The sequence below is a fragment of the Mercenaria mercenaria genome, chromosome 16 (genome assembly GCF_021730395.1).
Source record: "Mercenaria mercenaria strain notata chromosome 16, MADL_Memer_1, whole genome shotgun sequence".
Taxonomy (NCBI): domain Eukaryota; kingdom Metazoa; phylum Mollusca; class Bivalvia; order Venerida; family Veneridae; genus Mercenaria; species Mercenaria mercenaria.
In genome coordinates, this window is record NC_069376.1 from 10537121 (window position 1) to 10554755 (window position 17635).

The 17635-nt window shown below is 36.1% G+C and overlaps 1 protein-coding gene across 2 annotated transcripts in view; it reads left to right on the forward strand.

The window, feature by feature from the left end:
* Positions 1 to 17635, forward strand: part of LOC123540064 (uncharacterized) — a 414957-nt gene that overhangs the window by 377379 nt on the left and 19943 nt on the right. For both annotated transcript variants that reach the window (XM_053526102.1, XM_053526101.1), the window contains exon 3: positions 4731 to 5415. In XM_053526102.1, coding sequence (XP_053382077.1) covers positions 4731 to 5415 — 685 coding nt within the window. The remainder of the gene's footprint in view (positions 1 to 4730; positions 5416 to 17635) is intronic.

The window sequence follows — 17635 nt, forward strand, 5'->3', positions numbered from 1 at the left end:
AAATAGTTAAACAGTTTCCAATTGATAACTTGAGAATGCTTTAGCCTACGATCATGAGAATCGATAGGGAGGTTTGCTATGACCAGCTGATGACTTCTTTTGATTTTGCGTCAAAGGGTCACAGATCAAGGTCACTGTGACCGGAATATTTAAAACGAATTTCGGACACTAATTAAAGACAACTTTGGAATAGGATAACCAATCTTATTAGGGAGGTAGGTCATGACCAACCGATGACTCCTATTGATTACGAGTTCCAAAGGTCAAAGGTCAGAGTGACCTGGAACATGAAAACCTTTTCCGGAAACTAACTTGAGAACGTTTAGGACAAGGATCACGAAACTTCATAGGAATGTTGATTATAAGGATCTTACATGCCTGTCTGTGTAAGACTGGGTTTTCCCTACCCGAGGGACAGTGTGGAATGGAAAACCGAGCGTTAGCGAGGTTTTTTATCCATGCTGTCCCGAGGGTAGGGAAAACAGCTGTCTTACACAGGCAGACATGTTAGATCATTTTTCTTGCCTATCATGTTCAAAATAGATCGTGGAGACAAATAGGTTTTGGGTATTTCCCGACATTATTTATAAAGTTTATGACGTCACAATGGTACCAGTACTATGTGACGTCACCTTAGTGCACGCTATTTTAGACAAGGTTTTTCCCTAGGGAAAGACAGGAATATCTATCCCCGGCGCGTGCTCGGATAAATGTATACTTTCCCCGCTAGGTAGGCAAGAAAATAACTAACAAATGACTTGTATTGATATTTAGGTCAGGAGGTCAAAGCTCAAGCAAGTTTGGCTTGACATTAGCTTAGTCCTGTGACAATGCCGTAATATGGGGGTACAATTCGTCACTCCTGTGACAATTCTAGTTTTCTTTTGTTTTTATTTATTTATGTATTTTTTAAAAAGAAATGTTTAGCGACTGAAGATAGTTTGGTGTGGAATATTCGTGAAACATTTACAATTTCATACACCACATATCATATAGCGTGTTTCGTACGTACTGTTGTCAAACATTATTATAGAGCAACAGAGAACCTTGGATGTTAGCTCACAAAGTGCTCAGGGTCCGTACGTCCGTCCACAGTTTCCTGTAAAAAATAACGCGAAACTTCGCAGGTCTGGGATGATCCTTGGATGGTCTTCTTCATAACTGTGTCAAATTCGATGCAGAACTGTGGTTGCCATAGCAATCGGAAGGAATGTCGTTAAATCTTTTCCTCCAAAATCACGGATCAAATGGCTGATACATGTATTTGCAACTTTGTGTCATCTAGTGGTTCTCTACCAAGCTGTTCAGATTATCTCTCTAGTGTCAAATATGGTTCCGCTCAGGAGGTAACATGCTTTATATAGACTAATAGCGAGCTCGAAGAGCAGGCCCGAAGGGCCTGCTCGAGAATCGAGCTTTACGGTAACGCAAGTATACTTTCACACTTGGTGATGGATTTGAAAAGTTTCGTCGGAAGTTTTAAAAAAGCGCACCCTAGCGGACTGGTGCTCACAGGAAGTACTTCTTTCCGGAGTGAATACAGAACTTCATTCAATTGCTAAAAATTATTCATTACTCAACAATAATGAAAGAATGATTTCCAGTTGTTTGAAAAAAATATCATTTGCATTTAAAAGATCAAGCATCGGCCAGAAAATGGAAAAAATGTCATTAATAAGCAGAAAGAAACGGGAACGCGGTAATGACGTCACCGTGACACCGGCTCCCATAAATTTTGCAACGTATGATACTCACTGTTATAGGCATGGTGACACTAAATGTAGACTTCTTTTCAAGCGAATAGGTTCTCCTGGATTCTTGTGACTAGTGAATAGTTTCTTTGTGACAAATAAATGATGCATAATATTTTTAGATAAATCCGATTTTTTTGAGCTCGCTTTGAGGCTTTGCCTTAGTTCATATTAGCGAGCTCGAAGAGCAGGCCCGAATCGAGGTTTACGGTAACGCAAGTATACTTTCACACTTGGTGATGGATTTGAAAAGTTTCGTCGGAAGTTTTAAAAAAGCGCACCCGAGCGGATTGGTGCTCACAGGCAGTACTTCTTTCCGGAGTGAATACAGAACTTCATTCAATTGCTAAAAATTATTCATCACTCAACAATAATGAAAGAATGATTTCCAGTTATTTGAAAAAAATATTATTTGCATTTAAAAGATCAAGCATCGGCCAGAAAATGGAAAAAATGTCATTAATAAGCAGAAAGAAACGGGAACGCGGTAATGACGTCACCGTGACACCGGCTTCCCATAAATTTTGCAACGTATGATATTCACTGTTATAGCGAGCTCAATCGAGCTTTACGGTAACGCAAGTATACTTTCACACTTGGTGATGGATTTGAAACGTTTCGTCGGAAGTTCTTAAAAAGCGCACCCTAGCGGACAGGTGCTCACAGGAAATACTTCTTCCCGGAGTGAATACAGAACTTCATTCAATTGCTAAAAATTATTCATCACTCAACATTAACGCAAGAAAGATTTCAAGTTGTTTGAAAAAAAAATATTATTTTCATTTAAATGATCAAGCATCGGCCAGGAAATGGAAAAAATGTCATTAATAAGCAGAAAGCCACGAGAACGCGGTACTGAAGTCAACGCGACACCGGCTTCCCATAAATTTTGCAACATATGATATTCACTGTTACAGGTATGGTGACACTAAATGTAGACTTTTTTCAAGTGAATAGGTTCTCGCGAATTCTTTTGAGTAGTGAATAGTTTCTTTGTGACAAATAAATGATGCATAATATTTTTAGCTAAATCCGATTTCTTTGAGCTCTCTTTGAGGCTTTGCCTTTTTTCATATTACTGTAGGGGATGAAAATCCCCGAGACGGTAACGTCCGTATATAGTTATTCGTCTTTGTTGTCTGCATATACTGAGGCATTTTTTTTCGATGTTTTCCGGTTCCGGTTTATATACACACCGCAGAATGGTTGTCTGCATGAACATCCGAGCACCCCGAATCAGTCACAGAAATTCGTAAACCGCGCTAACATGATTATTTTACTTCTTTTTCGTAATGAAAACTGTACACTTTTAAAAACACTTTTAAAACAGTAAGGATGTGTAAAAGCCGTCAAGTTTCTGCATGGAGTGCAAACAAACTAAAAAATCCTAAAGCTAGTGCGAGAACGCTGAATGACGTCACCGTGACGGCTCCCGTAAATTCTGCAAAGTATGATATTCGCTGTAAGAGGTATGATGACACTAAATGTAAACTACAGTTTAGAGCGGAGTTTCACTTTCTTGAGCGTTGAATATTTCTTTCTAAGCGGATATATAAAATATAAATCCCCAATGCTAGGCGGTGCCTTAATTCATATTAATTTATAAGAAAAACTTCGAAAATCTTCTTGTCCAAAACCACAGAGACTAGGACATTGATTTTTGGTATGTGACATTATCTAAATGTTCTCTACCCAGAATGTTCAGATTGTTCACTTAGTGTCAAATATGGTCCCGCCCTGTGATCATATGGTGTTGGAAAGAATGCGCTCTTTGTATATGACGTTAACCTTGAAAATCTTGTACAAAACCACATGACATATGTAAAGTAGAATTGTGTGGGTAGTCTTCAAAAAACTTTAAAAATATATATTCTTTCAAGCCATATGGCCCAGAGCTTAGATAATATTTGTCAAGGGGCCTCTTGCTTTACATTTACTTATACAGGTACAATTTATTATCAACATGTGAGGGGGCGTCCGTGGCCGAGTGGTTAAGGTCGCTGACTTCAAATCACTTGTCCCTCGTCAATATGGGTTCGAGTCTCACTCAGGGCGTTGAATTCTTCGTGTGGGGAAGCAACCCAGCTGGCTTACGGAAGGTCGGTGGTTCTACCCAGGTGCCCGCTCGTGATGAAATAATGCACGGAGGGGCACCTGGGGTCTTCATCCACCATTAAAGCTGGAAAGTCGCCATATGACATATTATGTGTCGGAGCGACGTTAAATCCAACAACAACAAAACAATCAACATGTGAAGTTATTTAGCCAAACCCGGTCATCCCAATCACCTTGATCACCCTGTATCGCTCCCCACCACCAGTTTTTTTTTCTGTTTTTTTTTTTTTAAACCTTTAATAAATATTTATCAGCATGCTAAGTTTTACTCTACACCATCCTCTCTCCTCTAAGCCAGTCGACCACACCTTCCTGATCATGCACTCCCTCCACCAAACATTTATTTTTCATTCCTTTTCCCGATATATTTTGTTGCCACTTAAAGCATATTATAGTCGTCTTTCAGAATTGCACACCCTTAAAACTATTTCAGCTCTGAAACTCATGTATGCGATTACGAGCCATATAGTCCTTTTGTTAGAGTCAAACTTCTAATGTCCCGTCGAGTTTGCTTTATTTGATTTTGACAGGACTTGCGTCTGTCACTATCAAATTGTATTTCTGCTATTGACAGAAATTGTATATCTATTCATCATCCTATATGGATGAAGTAGTATTGGGAATCATACGCTTTTCTAAAGAAAATCTCCAACCTAGTGTTATGCATTATTTATGTTTATATGTTGTTACAAATACTTAAAATAAATTTTCAAACATTTTATCATCCACTATATATTTTACATAGCGCAATATTATAAATATCTATCTGCAAATGTATCTATCAAAAACTGTAATAAAGTTAAATAAAAATCACCATCTTTCGATATCTGGCTACAATCTTTTTGATTATATATTATATTTTAGCTTCAAAATGATACCCTAGTCATTGGTAAAGACGATGTCCGGAAAGTGCTTGACGATATTGGTAAAGCAGTTCAAGATGAAATAAGGACTGCAAAAGAAGATTACGTGAAGAATGCTAAAATGAAAACGTTACAAATTATTCAACTCACAAAAACATTTGTCAGTACAATTGACAAACATGGGAAAGCGTCAATGTCTCAGTTAGAGAAAGCCTACACATCTGCAATGGATGAAATAGAAAAGCAAGCAAAGAAATCGATTAAAGACGTCCAAGCTGAAGGAGAAAAACAAAAAGAAGATATAGTCGCAGAAGGACATACTGTGAAGAGACAGTTAGTAGATGTGGCTGGTCAAGAGGTAAAAAGGTTGAAAACAGAGGCCACTGCTGGAATTAATACGATGGAAGCGGAAGCCACTACTCAGGTGAAAACAATTGCATCAGAAGCTGGTAAAGCTATAAAACAAATAGCGGGAGACAGAGACGAAGGGGTGAAAGAAATGAGAACAGAGGCACTTACTCGAATGGAACACCTAAAAGAATATGCTGAGGAAGGGGTTAACAAGTTAGAAGTTGAAGCCAAAGCTGGAGTTACAAAGATTAATTTAGAAACTGATGAAGCATTAAAGCAGATTGAGAAATCAAAAGCAGAAAGCAAAGAAGATACATACAACAAATTAAAAAAGGGTAAGTGTAATTTCTTTATAACCTCCAGTACTTAAACATGAAGCGTGGGATATACCATTATAAACATAATCTGATATTTCAGTAAGCCGGTTCAGTCTTACTTAGCCAAATCAATTACAGGCTTAAGACAATAGAATATTGATAAAGTGTATACATTTTTAGTTCTTATGACTATCACAGAAGCGTTGTTTGTGTCATGTGGCGGCCGTAAAATGTCTCCTCGTACCTTCGAACAGAGCTGTTGTATCTCGATCTCAGTCTTCAGATCGTTAAGCACGACATTTATGTTGTGTTAGCATGGTTAGTGTACTATTTAGTTTTTAGCTCGATCATTTCGGCCTGGGTGGTTCCAATACCCCGGCTTAAAAAGCTTTGGGTATTGTTTCATCACCTCTTTGATATGGCACCTGCTTTTAAATTTTGTCTTTTAGCAGCTTCGGTGATATGCAGGCTCAATAACCATGGATACCCTATCTAAATTCCTGTTTGTTTAGTTCTGCCCATTGTTTTCTTGATTAGAGTAGTCATTATTTTATCTGGGGACCGTACGCCGCTTTTCGTGGAATTGCATTCTCCACGTGCACCAGCACATAAACACATCTGAGGATGTCTCGAAATTACATTCTGGTACTTATAACATGTGTAAATGTTGTGTTCTGCTAAACCCGGGGTTAGAGGGCGAGGACGGTAGCTTGCACTTCCACTACCGCCAATAAACAGGTTCCTTTAATATTTATAAATTTACAGAAATATCGGCCTTTATTCAATGCCGGGTACATCTACTTCTTAACATATCTAGTTCTGATATAGGTATAGCATGTACATGAAATAAATATTTTATTAGTGAATTATACTGGCCACGCAAAACCAATTTTGAATGTTTTGATTTAAGTAGACCGTGATTAATTTTCCTATACACGCTACACATTACTTTTACATGCTACACATTATTTTTGTATGCTACATTATTTTGATTAAATAGACCTTTTTGTTATAATAGAACAAGACAATAGAAAACAGTACATGCATGGAAATAAATTAAATAGGTTTATTTGTAATAACAGAAAAAGCAATAGAAAACAGTGATCTATTTAAAACTTAAAACAATGCATTGACACCCAATACCGGCTGAGCATTCTAAACTACAAATCCAATGTAAGGGGAATAAGTCTGTTTGGTTCAGAGTTATTTGAATGGTAGTTATAGCTTCCCCTTATGTATCACTTTACAATAAAAGAGGTAATATACCTCAACGTCCCCACTGGAAGCTAACGAGAGGGTTATATTCTAAATGAATCTAAGTTACAAGGATGTCTGTGTAATAACGAAGAGTTAGTACATTGTAGTAGATTTCCATCAATTTTAACACTGCAACCCAAAAATACTCTGAAAAACAACAACAACGAAATGATATATTTACCGATTGTTTGTAAAAACTAAACACGTAAATTTAAAAAACGTGTAGCTTTTGAAGGGTGTGATCAAAATGTTTGTTAAAACGTTCGTTGTATGCATCAAAGAATTGTCTACATCAGTTCCTTTTTTTTGCAAATATCTTTCATCAGATATAAACATGCGAATGTGTTTTAATTCTACGGAGGAAAGTGTACTTAAACAGTATTAAGTCTGTTACACAGCTTTCCTGCGAAAGAGCTGATATATACAGCGAATTGTTTCAAGGAATCCACTTGCTGTACAACATAAAAAAAACACCTTCGACTTTCGGGAAAAAAACGAGAGGGATTCATGACAAAAAGAAGCACAAAGAAAGGCATATTATGTTTGAGTACTGATTTCTTTTCTGTATATAAATAAACTGCAATGAACTGAACAGTTTAAGACTAAATTAAGAAATGTGTTCTTTGAAGGAACTCTCAGGATCACATAATTATCCGCATTGTGTTCAATTGTTCCGGAAATCCAATTGACAATACAAACTTGCTGAACAGTATCCAGTGTCAAGAGTAGGGCCTCTTCTTGTGCGTGATAAATGTAAAGTTGCTGGCAAATTCAATTTCGGTATTAGATCCATACTGACACTCGGTAATTTCCGTACAGTAACGTATTTTCCGAAAGAGATTTCAGCATCTGCTGATGGCTGCTCGTATAAACTACGTCAACAACCGAATAATAACGAAAAAGCTTTCGGAGAATACGGAATCGAACGACAATTGCCGAATGTCATCACGTGTCTGTTACCTTAGCTACTACTTGCTAGAGAAGTACTCTGCAACAAGATACACCCATTTTGACATTTTATTTAGGGTGTGTGACAGGAATGGCCGTACCGGCGACAGTAACCATCAGAACAAATCAACACCCTTTACAATATTTACAAATTTATTTACATAAGATGATTATTTACAATGAATAGATGATATGAAGAAAAAAAACTGATTATAAGAAAAAAAAATAAAAGTTCAGTATCACCAGATACAAAGTTCGTATAGTTCCATTCTAATGTGACGTGGTACAATTCTTTAATTTAATTGCGAACTTTAAGTAGCACAAACAAAACGTATCTCTAAATTCAGTCCCTTTAAACCGTGAATACGTTGATTCCGTGTTGGCTCCCTATGGTGGTAGGCGATTGCATCCCTGAGCTGACTTCAGAGGATAACAAAAATCATCGTCTTTGCGGTTTACGGCACAACCATGGGACGAAAGCTCTGCGCTGGGAATATCACATCCAGGCGAGTGAAGACAAGTGAACCTCGGGCATTGTACTTCCGGGTTATGACATCACCAGGTAAAATCGTCTGGCGGAAGAAGCTAAAATATATAACATATGGTAAGCACCATAGCAAAACAAATAAGTCAGGGCATAAAACTGCTCCTTTGGGTACACCATACCTCCGTAGGCTCCCATAAATAATACGTGCTACTTATACAAAACATATGTGCTACTAAGTTCAGACGTCACGTGATTAAAATACGTCACTAATTACTTCCATTATTACAAAAATTACTTACTTAAAAGACTAAAGTTAAAGTATGAAATGATATGAAAAGTATATGATGAAACATTATAGTAATGGAAATGATAAACTGCAGCCATTATTTACAACTACAAATTAACAAAATTCAATGTAAATCAAACGTTATATGATAGTTGGCATCCATATAATATCTAATGCCATACAACAAAACGGACATTGTATGTGTATGCAACAGACTGTCACACAATTTCATATTACAATAATATATTACATACATGGTACTAGACTTGCCATATAGAGTTATACATAACAATACAGTGCAGTGATGGCGTTCCATAACAACGAAATGTTTGACATAAGTTTTTGAAACAAAGTACTTTATAAATATCATGTTACAAATTTCAGTACAAATTTTACATCTTATATAAATGAAACATTTTAGATTCCTCTTTCCAAATAATTCACAAAAGTCTGAAAAATTTAATAAATTATCCTGACATACCGAAACTAGCAAAAATCATATGCCGAAAAGTAAATGTTACAGAATTCTGTAGAATGAACAAAAATTTACCAAATAAAAATCGTAATGCAAAAATCATACAAAAATCTAACAAATAAATTTCTTACCTCGATCGAGCATAATTATTTAGAAAGAAAAATTAATCAGACATAGATTCGTCTATAATGTCGGAAGGTGGTGTGCGCAATGCATATCTAGTCCAGTCTATTTAAAGGATAATGTCCCGCCAAATACTAAATTTCATGGGATTCACGGCTAAGCCGTGGACTCCGACTATTTGTGGTTCCACGGGATTCACAATATAGCCGGGAAATCTAACTACTTTGGCGCGGATTGAAATTGACAATTTGAGGCCCATTATAGTGGTTTTGGGGATAAAAACATGAATTACTGAAGTTTATAAAATATCAACTTTCTTATTACTGAACAGAATTTAATGAAATTTACATGAAAATTTAAGTTATGAAATACAGAAAAACATGAGAGGTATTTTATGCGTGAAATCTGACATTTACCTCAATAACTCAAAAATTTACAAAAATATGATGCAATACCTGCATTTACACTACAGGTAAAATAAGGCCCGTATGTCAATTTGTGACAGGGTGACGTTTCTTTAACTATCATGGTCGAATGAATGTTTGTCTTATTATAACTATTATTATTTTTTATTTCGTTTTTATGATATAGTGTGTGTTCAGTCGTCAGTGTTTGACAGCAGTTGAGTTCGACAGCAAAAATAACAACAAATGCTTTCATTTTGTCGGTGAGGTTATAATAAAGGGATGACGCATGTTTTTTTCTGTTAGAACATCTGCCGAGGGATTGAAATTGCCTAACCCCGATAAATCTTTGAAAACTGACAAATCTCTCCAGAAAATAAATTTTACAAGAGAAACATTTCAAATTCGTGAATTATGTTATACGAAATAATGTAAGAATAAAAGTAATGTCGATAAAATTACATTTTATAGAATTTTGAAAAAAAATGGTCTGAAGTGACTTCGAACCTGTAGTAACGTGTGTGAAAGCCAGAAAACTTTCTACTTCTCTACCGTGTCATTGACCTACTTAATATATTTTATTAGAAAGAAAAAATATATTTGAGCCACGCCATGAGAAAACCAACATAGTGGCTTTGCATCCGCGCAGTCTGGTCAGGATCCATGCTGTTCGCTTACGGTTTTTCCAATTGCAAAATGCTTTGAAAGCGAACTGCATAGATTCTGACCTTGCAGACTGCGCGGATGCGCAGCCTGTTTTGGCTCCATACTGGTCACAAAGCCACTATGTTGGTGTTCTCATGGCGCGGCTCATTTTAAGAATGTGTATATTAAGCAAACAAACGAAAACGCCCGAAGATTTATTTGTGTCAGTCAATATTAATATATTAATGTAACAAGCTATGATATGAAATGCCCAACGATACAGAATGTTTTCAGAATTTATTTCCTGACATTTGCATGGCATAAAAAAGACCGTTCACATTTGGTAGGCACTGAGACGATAACAGTTTTTTTCTGTGATCCGTATTTTTATGGTGTTTGTTTTTTTCTTTGCATGTGTGTAAAATGTATAAAATGACTCTCGGACTGTAAGTGAATGACTGCGTAATGCGTAAATTAATTAACTACTATAATAAAATAGTACTTAAAAAGAAATGCAGAATCCTACATGCCTGGTGTACCAATTAATAAGGTAATGCCTCACTAGCATCTTAGAGTTGTATTTTCAAACGACGGTATTTCTGTCACTAGTATCAGAAACGAATCTCAATAAATGAGAACTTTAAAATTTATTCTTGACCGCAAGTCTCTTGAAACTACAGTATCTATTTTAAAATTTTGTGTTTTATACCGTCTCTTCTGGAGTATTCTGATGTCGTGTGGAATATTATAAATTTATAACCCAAACTTGAATGTATTAATTGTTACTATGAAGATATTGTAATCTTATTCATTTTCTTTGTTTGCTGCTGTGTATAAGATTGATATTAAGACGTTTTTATTTAAAACACTCAGTGTGTACACTGCAAATACATGAACAATATTATGTATAAATAACTATTCTAACATAGTCATCGTTGATACATGGCATATAATAATCAGACTGGACAACAAGATATTCTTAGGATAGCCTCACATTTTTGTGCAACCTCTCCAGGCATATGTATGTTTTTGACATCACGGAAAATGACATCACTCGACTTTTAGCTCATTTCAGGAAGTAAAGAAAATGAAAGTAGACATGCCAGACTTCAAAACGAAAGTCGTCTATGTAGAGATGGTACCTAAAAAATTCAAATTCATCTTTATAGGTTTTTTTTCAGAGTGAAATGATAGCTAAGTGCACCAATATGTAACAGGACCTTTAAACAGAATATTTAATATGTGCTAGAAGGATTTTTTGGTAAGATAAATCTTGTATCACTTATTAATTCTGTAATTACAGACAGCTGTCACAGCAGTAGCCGCCATTTTTTGTTTAACGGGATTGCTCGATTCATTCATCATATAGGTGTACGCCGGTCATGTGACCGGCTTACCCCGATACGCCAGCGGCGAATACTTGTTTTTGTAATCTTCGAAGACATTAGCAACAAAATGGCCGATTCAAAATAAGGAATGTATATTGTAACTGCATACTGCCAGTAACAATGACATACCTGAATGAAGTGTCCCAGTCAGGTGCAGTTGTTGTTACTATACAAAAATATGCCATTTAATAAGTAGGTTTCTTAATAAAAATGATTAATCAAACCTAAAAATAGATCAGTCATTAAAAGAAAACTTGTCCTTAATTGTTTCCAATCCAATGATTTTTTTTTCAGAAACTGCTATCAGAGAGGATTAGAGGATTGATTTTATGGAGGGTTGCTTTACATTTAATTACTCTCACGGCTGATACCAGTCTAACATTAATGTGGTCCCAACTATTAAACAACCGGGTACCAATTCCTGCCGGGCATTTTTTCACCTGTGTACTTAGCGAGCACTTTTTGCACCTGGCTGAATGCAATTGACTTTGTTCACGATCTTTAAGCATAATTTGAAATCATAAAGTTAGCTTTTCGCAATCATGGCATCCGCATTGTATAAACACAAACTACATTAACAGTTAAAAATAACATTTATCTTTACCTCATTGAAATTCATTTAGAAACTATTCTATGAAGAGACCACTTTTTAACTGTTCCTTGGACATTCTCTTAATACAGTTTCGACTAACGTATAATAATGAATTCTGATATGAATCTTATAAAATGCGGTTGTATTGAACTGTACTGTTTTGTACATTTCTATGTACAAGTTAAGCTAAAGGAATAAACGGTTAAAACTATCTTTGTGTCATGCATATAGTGATGGATGCTGTACACTTTTCTAAATATATAGAGTTACACAATACATTGTATAAAACAGTATCGACCGTTGTTATCAGCTAAATGTGCAAATACGTAATTATTACTTTACATTAAATTAAGTGAGCAATTCAATTTACGGCTTTATCTTTTTCCATTCTTAAATCATCGTAATGGATCTTCTATTTAAAAGAGAGAACAAACAAATAAACAAAAGAAATAAGAATATGAAATAAACAAAATGGAACATTAATATTCAATACATTAAATATTGATACATAAATATTTCTTTTAATTGTTTCCCTTTCATCTGTCATAATTTTAAAGTTAATGCAGTAACATAGTGAACACTGTTGCCATAGTTACTGCTATGCTCTCATTTGAGCCACATTGTCCGCACAATTTTAAGTAAGTTTATCATTTACATTATAATAAGAAAATATTACATCCATATCACATAACCTGTCTTATCTTGTCCTTTAGACAAGTATTTTTGTCATAAAAAGATTTTAACAGGTCAAGTACATCTCCCTGCCGGATTGTATTATATATCATATAGCCTGATCGGGGTAACAGGGGTGACATAAGAACAACAGAAAAGTATTAAAGTTCAGGTGAATTTTTATTCGGAAAATGTAAATGCTCAATCCGTAATATCAAAATTAGATATGTCTAAAATACAAGTTTGATATTTATGTTTCATGAGTATGATAGGGTATGAAAATCCTCCAGACGGCAACGTCCGTATATAGTTATTCGTCTTTGTTATCTGCATAATACGGGCAAACTCCAACGCAGTGATCTCCCTTGCCGCTTCGCTCATTGATTGATCACTGCGTTGGAGTTTGTAATAGGCTGATCACTACCAAATAGAATGTAAGCCTCCGCAGGTCTAGTCACAAGTAGTCCAAATATAATTAGTACTAATCTTTTTTCCTTTCCTAGTGCATTTTCTCGGCAGCAACGTGCTTACTTTTACCCTACCGCGTTTCAGTATGTATCACTTTGCATTCTAATGAAATCGGCATGTTCCTATCGCATGCTAGATAAAAATGGCGGCGTAAGAATTTAATGTCACGAAAAGAGAAATTGAAAGAAGCGAAAAGTAGTAAATTCAGCGGGTTGTATTTAACGAACTGTAGTTTTCTTATATAAAAGTTAACACCCCCTTTTCTTTTTGTTTTTCTAAAGTAGCGATCTAGTTCTTTATGGGAATATAAGTGTCTGAAAATCTGATATGCTAGAAAATGTCGAAACACCGTTATGAAGTGAGTGGATTTTATATGAAATAAAGAACAGCTGGATTTAGTGGTGTTCAGCCTATAAGGGCAATACATGTTATTTTCTGAAACCCCTCGAAAATGAATGGAAATGCCATTAATCTATTCTTTATGATGTAAAACGGTAACAAATGGCTGAAAACGCTTAAATTTCTTGTGTTTTTGGAATTTAGATCGAATTTTCGACCAGGTGGCACTATTTTGGTTCTTTTTAGGACCTAGTAAATGTCTTTTCTCGCATTTTAGCACTTCAGTTGTCTAAATAATATTGAAATTAGCATGTTTCTGAATGAAAATGACAAACATCGTAACGATTAAATGGATGTTAAATGTAAATTCCACGAATAAGGTAAAATTAATTGAAATATTGCTTGCACAGGGCTAAATTTTGCATATTTTTGGGGAGGGGGTGACCTGTAATGAATTGTCATTTCTCTATATATTTTCAATATTTTGCACCAAAACAAAGCAGAATCATTGTGAAATAGGTGTACCTTGAGAATGAATGCAAATTCATGGAAAAATCAAACAAAATATTTCTCTAATACGGGGCAATTTTCTTATGTCTTCCGGTAGTCCGTAGACTGGTTGTTTGCATGAGTAACAAGGCACCCCAAATCAGTTACAGAAATTTGTAAACCGTGCCAACATTTTTTAGCTCGACTATTCATAGAATAGTAGAGCTATTGGACTTGCCCATGCGTCGGCGTCGGCGTCCGCGTCCGCGTCCCAATTTTGGTTAAGGTTTTGTATGTAAGCTGGTATCTCAGTAACCACTTGTGGGAATGGATTGAAACTTCACACACTTATTCACTGTGACAAACTGACTTACATTGCACAGGTTCCATAACTCTATTTTGCTTTTTCACAAAATTATGACCCTTTTTCGACTTAGAAATTTTTGGTTAAGGTTTTATATGTAAGCTGGAAACTCAGTAACCACGTGTGGGAATGGATTAAAACTTCACACACTTATTCACTGTGATGAACTGACCTACATTGCACAAGTTCCATAACTCTATTTTGCTTTTTTACAAAATTATGCCCCTTTTTCGACTTAGAAATTTTTGGTTAAGGTTTTGTATGTAAGCTGGTATCTCAGTACTTACTAATGAGAATGGATTGAAACTTCACACACTTGTTCACTGTCATGATCTAACATGCACTGTGAAGGTCCCATAACTCTGCTTGGCATTTTTACAAAATTATGCCCCTTTGACTTAGCAGTTTTTGGTTAAGTTTTTGTATGTAAGCTGGTATCTCAGTATCCACAAATTGGAAAGGATTGAAACTTCACACACTTGTTCACTGTCATGATATGACATGCAAGACAGAGGTTCAATACCTCTACTTTGCATTTTACAAAATTATGCCCCTTTTTCAACTTTTGTCTTCATTCAATTGACAAGGCTGTTGAATAGTCGAGCGTTGCTGTCCTCCTACAGCTCTTGTTTTATTTTCTTTCACCAAAAATAATGCAAGAAATGCTTCTAGTAATTTGAGAGAAAGAAATAAGTATTTTATTTTAGAAGATGAAGACAATGGACAGACAATGGACAGACAACGGAACGTATTGTCATTAGTAATCATAAAGTCTGTGCGAGAGCGCGGCGAATAGAAAATGACGTCACCGGCTTTCCTTAAATTTTGCAAAGTTTGACATGTTTTAAATTTGTAAAACATTCTGCATAACTGCATTTAGAGGTCGCTCGAGTTAAAGGCTAATCCATAAGATATTCGCTGCAACAGACACAATATAAATTGTCTGTTTCAACAGGCTAGGCGTTCGTTTGGTTTTCCGGCACTTCCCGGGTTCTACCGGCATACGCCGATGTGCGCCGGTCTAAAAAGATAGGCAAAGCGGCACATCATATATATTCGCATTTATTAAATCGGTTATACATCTGAAAAATTTGGTTAATAAAATGTAACAGTAAAGGTAGAAACATATTTCGCTAACTTTATTTATGACAAGGCCTGAATATGAAATCATGATAAATTGGAAATTTGCAGCTCACGTTGGTGGCTTACGCTGAAGCATTCGTTTATTATTCAGCTGGCGGAAATTATTTTATTATTTTCTTGCCGCTCACGTGATCGGCATGTCCCCGGTTGAGAGAAACGAATTGGCCCTATAATCTAGGCGGTACCTTAATTCATACCTTTATTTGCATACTGAATAGAAAGAGGACAATTTTGGTGTTAACATTTTAGAGCAAAGTCGGTTTGAGAGGAAAGAGCTTGGTCCGTTTTATAAAGCAATATTGCCTGTCATGTCACGCAAACATAAAATGTGATTTTATTACTTTAATATATTATCAAATGTCATGTGACCATGTATACTTTTCCAATTCTTTTCCAATTCCGCCACAAATAACGTTGAAGGAAGTCTGGATATCGTTAGAGACCATCAATTGTTTTCCCATAGACGTACATTATAGAAACCAAATTTCAGCAAACTCTACCATGACCTAATAAAAGCTTGTGCGTAAAGCTCTAGCGGGAAAGTTGTGAAAGATGTAATTAAGGGAAAAAGCTGGGAGCCAGGAATTGGAGTTTTCGGATTTTTAAATAGTTTTCATAGTAAAATCGTATCATAAAACTAGCTTGCCGAGGCAAGCCAGCAAACTGTAGAGAAAACATCAGTATTACCAGCTGATTATCACACTGTAATGTCTCAAAAAGATTCAAAGATGAAATATCATTTATCTCTTTCATAACCTCATTTTTACGAAATCCGGTTTGAGTCATATTGAGCTAAATACGGCACTCGGCACGGCACATGACACTGCAACACGACACTCACTTCAGTAGTCGATATTGCGACGTGACATACTAAATTTTTACACGGAATGTCGCGTTGTTGCACTGTCATGTGTCGCGCATGTGGCATGAAATGTCGCATTAAATATCAAATGTCGCGTTGCACTGTCGTTTATCGCGTCGCATTGTTGTTTGGCATATCGTTTACATAGTCGTGTAGTATATTGTGTGTCAGGTCATATTGTCGTGTGGCATATCGTATATCACGTTGTATTGTTGTATGGCATATCGTGTTTCATATCGCATTGTCGTAAGGCTAATCGTTCATATCTTTTATTTCATTGTAGAAATAAGGGGTGCTTAGGGTGGTCGTGTATATTTATATAGAATGAGTTTGTGTACACCGTTTTAAGTACACACCTTTCCAATAATAGGTTGTGTCTCATTATGTATTATAATACAAAGGTCAACCATCGGGGTCAAGTTGCGTCCACTATAGTGTGACACATCGCACTGTCGTATGTCATATCGTGTGTCACTTTACAATGTTGTGTAGTATTTCATGTGCCACGTTGCATTGTCGTGTGACATATCGTGTGCCACGTCGCATTGTTGTGTAGCATATCGTGAGTCATGTCGCATTGTCGTGTGACGTATCATGTCTCACATCGCATTGTCGTGTGGCATATTGTGTCTCACATCGTATTGTCGTGTGATGTGTCATGTCTCACATCGCATTGTCGTGTGGCATATTGTGTATCAGGTCACATTGTTGTGTGGCCTATCGCATGTCTCTTCGCATTGTTGTGTAGTATATCGTGTGTCTCCTTACATTGTCTGTGTTATATCGCGTGTTACCTCGCGTTGTCGTGTGGTATATCGTTTTTTTTTGTTATAAGGTATATGGTGTGTCACGTCGTATTGTCTTATGGCATATCGTGTCTCAAAAAATAGTGTGCAATTACACAATCTTATTCTTGACTTTGAAAAAACTCTCTTGTAAATTTACCTTGGTTGCTTGGTCTTGCCGTTCATGTAGTTGGATGCGTTTTTCCTCCATTTTTCATCGGCTTCTCAATATCGTTTTGTAGATTTTACCGGCGACTTGAGACTCTGTTCTCGAACAAATTAGGACTGACCAGATTCGTGCTATTATGTTGCTTGGTTTCCTCATCGAACGATCATACAAAACGGTTTTATTATGAAAACAAGATAAAACTTCGAAAGTTTCCAAAAAAGAGGAAGCTCATTACTTCCAATTTTTATGCCCCCCTTCGAAGAATGAGGGGTATATTGTTTTGCAGATGTCAGTCGGTCGGTCTGTCGGTTGGTCGGTCGGTCGGAATGTAGACCAATCCAA